Source organism: Strix uralensis, chromosome 4 (assembly GCF_047716275.1).
Source record: "Strix uralensis isolate ZFMK-TIS-50842 chromosome 4, bStrUra1, whole genome shotgun sequence".
NCBI lineage: Eukaryota > Metazoa > Chordata > Aves > Strigiformes > Strigidae > Strix > Strix uralensis.
Window position 1 is genome coordinate 57138375 of NC_133975.1, and position 7122 is coordinate 57145496.

The window sequence follows — 7122 nt, forward strand, 5'->3', positions numbered from 1 at the left end:
AACATGTTTCCCAATCTTTGCACCCAGAAATGAGAAATAACATTTCAGGAGATGGATTGAACCTTATAAAATCTTAACTACCATCACCAGAAAGTACTGCAGTTCTGCCAAGTCAATTCAGGCAAGATGCGTAATGTGATTTGAATATGTGGAAAGGAATTTTGTGAGTAATTTCAATGCATTGCTAAAAGGAATAAAAGATCTGAAGTACAAAGTGATCTGGTTTTCTGAATGAAAATTCAGGAATTTATTGGATTTCTAAAGCATGGGGTAAGTTATCTCTCCAGTGCAGCAAATGGAAAATGATCATAAAGGAAGGAACATTTCCTAGGGGAGACTCACAGCACCTGAGAAAGATGGTCCATCAAAGCATCTCTGTTGAAAATCTGACAACTACATCTTCCCTTAACTCTATGGAGACTACAGCTGTCCTGTTCCATTATTGTCAAGAGCAAAAAGGTAAAGTTTTTCCCTGTCCTGTTTTCTTTCACAGTCACAAAGGCTTGTTTTGCTGCAAGTAATCAGAAAAAAATCAAGCACTTTGAAACCATGTTCTTACCAGACCTCTGGATATGCACAGATGGCAATGTAAATAGTCTCATTAGTTAAAATCAGGAGGAACCGAGCAGCTCAGAGCTGTCTGTGAGAAGAGCTATTAAAAACAGAGTCTGAAGTGATTTCTGAGGAGGCGGCATATGCCTCTGCCAGCTGCAGAAATACAAAGAGGAGGGAAATTTGAAATCCTCTCCCTTCACACACAATCTCTACAACTCCTTTATCAGTATGAATTAGAGACATTGACTGAGGGACAGATACTGTTTTCACAGGTGGGGAAACAAAACCCTGAGCAATGTCTGCTGTTACAGAATTAGTATAGGAGGATGGAGTACAGAGAGCAGCTGAAGTCAAACAGAGGAAGTGTTTATTGTAAAAGAAAACAAGAGAGTAAAACCAATGAAAGGCTGAAGAAGACCAAAGACAGGGAGAAAAACAATGTGTTAGGGAGGGATCTTAAAGTTAAGTACAGAGGAGCACAATCGATGAACTATTGAGGGCTCTGCCTCTCATCACTTGATTGCTGTTATCTCTGTATTTTTATGTCAGCAGTGAGTCTGATCTCAATCTCTCACCCCTAAACTTTTCCTCTCTTTTCTCACCTGTCCACAGCTATTGCTGTCATGGAGTAGATGCTGGCGAAGACAGCTGTGATTGGGAAGAAATTGTGGAAGCGGCAGTAAGCCTCTCCAAAGTACCACTCACTGTGCAGCGCGTAGATGAAGTTGATGAGAGTATTGAAAGCAGCCATGGAGGCATCAGAGAAGGCCAGGTTCACCAGGAAATAATTGGTCACCGTCCTCATGCGCTTGTGAGCCAGGATAATCCAGATGACAATGAGATTTCCAAAAACGGCCACTGCCACCACACCACCGTAAGCCAGAGACCACAGGGCAATGCGCCAAGAAGGTTGCACAAACTGATTGGAGAAGTTGGCTGCTGAGGATGCTACAGGGGGAGAAGTGTTTCCAGCTGGCACTCCCAGCGCCTGTCCCCAGGGATCGCCCGCTGCAGCAAGGCTCATGTTCCACCTGCTGCTCATGCTCACGTTCCAGTTGGCTGTGGGGACAGAAGTCATCTTGGATGTTTCTCTCCTCTCTTCCAGGAATGATGTGCCTCTCCCACCTCCCTCTGCCAACCCTCCAAAGTCCCCACTAACAGATAAGAAGAGGAAAGAAAGAAAAAATGAAATAAGGCAGCACGGCAGGTACTAGGAGGAGAGATCTGTCAGAAAAAGCTTTGGCTACGGTGTTCAAACTGTTAGAAATGCTGTACCAGCTGAGCCAGGAGAGCTACCTCTGGGTAGAGCAGCATCCTATTCCTCTTCTGTACAGTCACCTCTTGCTTTTGATTTTGCTGAAGGAGAAGGGGACTGGGAGCCGAGGCACATTTTATAGGCTTGTGAGTTCCCAGCGTCATGAAGGGAGTGGAGCGATAAGCTCTGTTGGCTGGTAAGATAACACCTCTTTCTCTCTGTTCTCCCTCCTCCCCCTTTATTCATTCATTGGCAGCAGCAGGCACTTTCAGGAGCTGTGGAGAGTGCCGTGGGGAAAATGAATTCTTGTCTCGTTTGTGCTGAGAGATTTGTTTTATATTGCTTTTCTTTAAGTTTCATTATTGCGCTTTCTTTTTAAATAGTCTTCTTGCCCTGTCTTTGCAGGGCTAATTAGCTGGCTTAGTTGAACATCCCAGGACTGAGACTGCTTTTTATTAAAGCTGTTTCCAGATGAATTTATTCCAGATGAACGTAGATCTGCTTTTTTACTGCGGTCTTTTCATTTAGTACATGCTTTCCTTTTAACCATTCTGTTAACTACTGATTTGGAATAGTGACCTCTTTCAGATAAATAAATACATCCTGCTGCTCTCTAATTTCACTTTTCAATCTGTAATATGTAATTGACATCAAGAAACATTTATGAAATTAACATGTGACTATATTTTTCTTACAGCCCTGACTTTAGTGCTTGTAAAGCATTTGCATGTTCAGCAGACACTGTTTTTTGTTGAAACACTATGCAGCCCTAAACATAGATGTCCTTAAATATGGGTAAAATGGTAGGGGTTTGTTTTCTTCGTGTCTTTGAAGAAACATCTTTTTTAGTTCTTTTTACATATTTCCATTTATTCCACACTCAGTACTATTATTATTTTGAGCAAACAATATTTTTATATGCAATGATTTCTATACTGGTAGAAGAGGGTAAATGAGGAAATCTAACACCTGATGTTTTCACATCCAAGAAATCAGTTTTCTTGTTAATATGTTAACAACAGCTGGCATTGGGAATGCACACTTTATGCAAGGGTTGATTGCAAGGGACTTAAACTAACAAACCTTTGTTATTCAATAGGCTGAAGTCTTTAGGAAGAAAATGTGTTTTAGTGCTGAACTGCTCCATGCTTCAACAATTTAGAGTTACTACTTGTCATCAGCAGAGATTTCAACTGTATCACAGCAGTTGGAGCTATTCAATACCCCTATCAGCAATGACACATTCTACATTTTTTTTTAAACAAAAGCTTCATACAAAAATCGAATATTCCTGTGTGCCACTTCCTCCCTGCTGTATTTACCCAGTGGAAGTAGTGTCTGCACGTTAATTGTCAGGTCTTCACTGCAGTTTTAATTTGAATGGCTGCAATTGTGGCCATTTCTATATGTTTCTCAGTTCTTACCAGCCGACATGATCCCATGCAGCAGTCCACCCCAGGCTAGAAGCTCTGCTGACAACCACCCTTTGCTACAGCATGTCTAGAACCTACCCATATGCTGCAGGTCCTCATCACAGGAAAACCACTGGAGTTAATCCCACAGTTCCATTTTGAGTCCCACATCTTCCATCTGGATTGACTTTCATCCTCTCCCTGGAGGTGAGTCTGAAGAAGGGAATAGTAGTTCACACGCTGTTTCCCCACCAGGCTTTGTGCCTTGTTCTTGAGAGATCCCATAGTAAGAAGCATAGAGTCAACAGAGATTGTAGTAGTGCTGAACAGGTTGAACCACTCTTTAAGTTAGCTTAAACTACAGCAAACTGTAGGATATATTTCTTTGCCTTTTGGGCATGTATAGAGGGGACTTTGGGAAGGCAGTGAAGAATAAGCAGTTGAATAGTTCAGGTGCACTCTTCTGGTAAAATCAGTGGGGTGCTGGCCAGAGGGTTTGTAGCTAGGGCTCCTTGTTGTATCATACTGTCCAAGATAGGCCAGTGGGATAGACTGAGAGAATCCCATACCTGGGCAAAGAAACCTGACTTTTAATTAAGGCAAAATCCAAGTAAGAAATTGAATGGTAAAGAAAATCTCTGTGAGTCAGTGTTGAAAGAATTGAAATAATGGTTCCAATGAGCAAGGAATACTGGACTGACTGATTATAGCAGAGACTTGGACACTCAACTCTTGACTCTGGAAGCTTCACTCAAGATTTTCATATGGCTATGAGCCAGGAAGCACAAACCCAGCCCTATACCTTTCCACCTGTATGCCCGAACTAGGGACTCCAGACTGTATTCTTTTACTAAGTTGATCTTAGTCCACGTGTCCCATGTGCTTCTGTTGCTTCCACACAGCTCTCCCAGCCTCAGCTCTATTACTCCTTTTCCTCAGTTTCAGCAGAGACACAGGGACCTTACTTCTTGCACACAGTACTGCTAGGTGTGCAGCAGAGCACAAACCTATGGGAACAGCATACAGTATAGCACCTGCAGTAACTTCCCCTGTATAGAAACATAAAGGATCTGTGTTTGAACTATTTGCTCTGCATAGTTCATGGAGACACATTATGATCTTGTGTGCAAATTCTGTCTCAGGGGTGAATTTCCCTAGAAAATGTGCAATATGCAGTAGTTCTGTAATGCTGCAAACTAAGGGCTGTATTTTGACTTTGAGAGCAGGAGTCTAATTTTTTGTTCCTCTTTTCTCACAAGAATGAACCTTGTTCTAGCTCTCTGTCTTGGAAAATTGCTTGCCATTGCATACAGCCCGTTCTGGAGAGACCATTCCCATATGTCTTTTCCTAATCCTCCACAGTGCCCCCAAGGCAAATTGTTGTCCTCAATACATTCCTAGTCACAGTGTGAGAGGTTAGTACAAGTCAACAACTCATTATGTAAGCAAAGGTATTAGTAAATTGAGTCCTTGAGACTTACTTTAAACAAAAATTAGGAAGATTTTTGTATTCTATTTGTGAAATATCAGTCAGACCACCAACACAGTACGTGAACAAAAGCATCAGCTTTTCAGTGTAGGAGTGAAAATGTGATTGATTCTGTCTTCCTCTTTGGGGGTATCCTGAGGAAACTGAGAAAATATTCTGATCCTGTAGGGAACTTTTTCTTATGTACTGTGCTCTTCCCCATCCCCTCTCCTCTACACGAGCAGAAGAGAAACTGTGGAGTACCATTAGCATAGTTCCATTTAGTTTCATTAGTCGTTTGCTCAATCAGCTGGATGTTACCTGTTGTGTTGCAGCAGGTATCCAAATCTGGCAGAAGAGGTGGCTGAGTATCTGGAGCTGGTTTGTTTTGAGAAATTGAACACTGAACAGCACAGGGCAAAGGCTGGCCAACTGGATCAGCCTCTCCTGGGAAACATTTACAATTCCTTTTGAAGATGACTGTAAAAATTTGCTAGAATAAATTCTTCCGTGCTCTAGCTTTCATTCTTATTGAAACCCTAGAGGAGCAATGTAGCACAATCAATTGAAGTAAAATCAGGTCCTCCTACATCCAAAAGACTACAGAAAAGAAATAAGCTGACCTGCCCTTTAGTACCTTTCTTGCTAGTATTATTTAACTCATTAAGGAAAGAAGTTAGGCAGCCAATAATTGGCTCTTGCCTAGAAAGGAAATTCACTTAGACAGTGGAGTCAGCTGTGTTTCTCCATCAAAATTTGTGTTGATGATACATGTACTGATTGAAGTTTGGTCAGCTGAAGGTCATCAGCATTCAGTTTCTCAAATAAGTTCCACAGCAACTTTTATGGAAACATTTGGATTAATAACTTCTGCATAGCAAAACTTGCCTGACTGTGGTGAAACTTATACAAAGGAGCTGTACAAAAGACAAAGATCTGTGGTTTTGTTCAGCCTCATAGAAAAATAAGGTAGTTGTAGAGGGTAACAATTCTCACGTTTTCTGATAAAACTGTTACAGGTACATGGTTTCTTATGTTAACTTTTGGCCATTCCAGTTTATGCATATTTACAGTGGGAATGTTTCCTTTTCCTCTAGGTAAGACTGTACTGAATTTTAGAATGATTGCTTTCTGGTCATCTGCTATTGGCTGTTCTCTTTTGCCCTTCCACTGATAGCTACTTTGTGCTTGTACAGTCAGCAGTGGTTAAACTTGCAGTTATTAGCAGTTCCCCATTCCCAACTTCACGGAAATGTGAAAGAAATATCCAAAGTGTGATCAGAAAAGTAGCTGTGATTGTCTGTAGTTCTTCCTTTGTGTTATATATCTTGAAGCTACTTTTTCACAGTTCCAGCAAAATCTTTCCTACTGAGCCCAGAGTGAAAGGTAAGATCTTGATTTAGCATCTTGACTACAGGGTAGATTTAGAAATTATTCTGTGCTTTGCTATTTATGAGACCATGATTTAATCTTCTACAGGTCTTCTGGTGTACTTGAAGTTTTCATCTGAAGTCATTCTTCCACTAAATTCATCCGTGTGCTATGGGAGAGACAGAGAATATCAGCAGTAGTGCACAAGTAGGAATTTGTAGCAAAATAGCAACCTGCATGCCATGCTTATTTAGCATGAGTGCTAACTGCATCGTTGTTAATTACAGCAATTCTGTTTCACAAGACCTGTCCTGTGTATTCCTTCATTTTGTATATAGTGCTAAGGGCATTGCTAAATTCACTTTTGGTTTTGGATTTGCTTGCTTGATTAGGTTTAGCCTGATGACCTCATTCCCTGCCTCCTTCCTCCAGCCCCCAGCTGGAAGAGATGATCCTTCAGCAGCAGCTTGGGTGGTCCAAATTTTTTCTTCAGCTTTGATTGCTCCTGTTTCTCAGTCAGTCATACAAAGCTTTAGCTATGGCAGGAGAATTTCTGCAATTTAAGGATGCTCAACACTGTCCTATTTATTATGACTGCTTGTTAGCATTGTGCTGCTGTCATGACAATGTCAACCTACCTGGATTTTGAACGGTTTGTTTTTATTTGTGTAGCTTAAAACACAGCTGGAAAACTCAGTTTGAACTTGGTTTCTGATTATTGCTTATGAATGCAAAAGTCTTCTTCCTGGCACCAAATGAAAACAAATCAGTAGGATATCAAGCAACTTCACAGGCATGTGAGTAAGGATGTTGCAGCAAAGGGGTAAGCCAAATTCAGAAATATAGTATGTGGTCCTTCATCCTAGCTAGAGGGGGCTGGAAGTGGGGATAATCAGAGCCAAAGAACTGATTAGAGACTATTTTTCTTCTGGAATATGATGCTGAGGTACAACTTCACTGAAACTACGTTTAGAATAAAGTAAAACTCAGCAGGTCTAGGGATGAGTTATGGAAATTAACTAACACTAAATAGAAATTAAAACTGTTCTGAATTACAGATA

The 7122-nt window shown here is 41.0% G+C and overlaps 1 protein-coding gene across 1 annotated transcript in view; it reads right to left on the reverse strand.

The window, feature by feature from the left end:
• The window catches only part of TACR3 (tachykinin receptor 3), a 41459-nt gene extending 39826 nt beyond the window's left edge, over positions 1–1633 (reverse strand). The window contains exon 1 of the mRNA XM_074865104.1: positions 1158–1633. Coding sequence (XP_074721205.1) covers positions 1158–1633 — 476 coding nt within the window. The remainder of the gene's footprint in view (positions 1–1157) is intronic.
• Positions 1634–7122: the final 5489 nt, after the last annotated feature.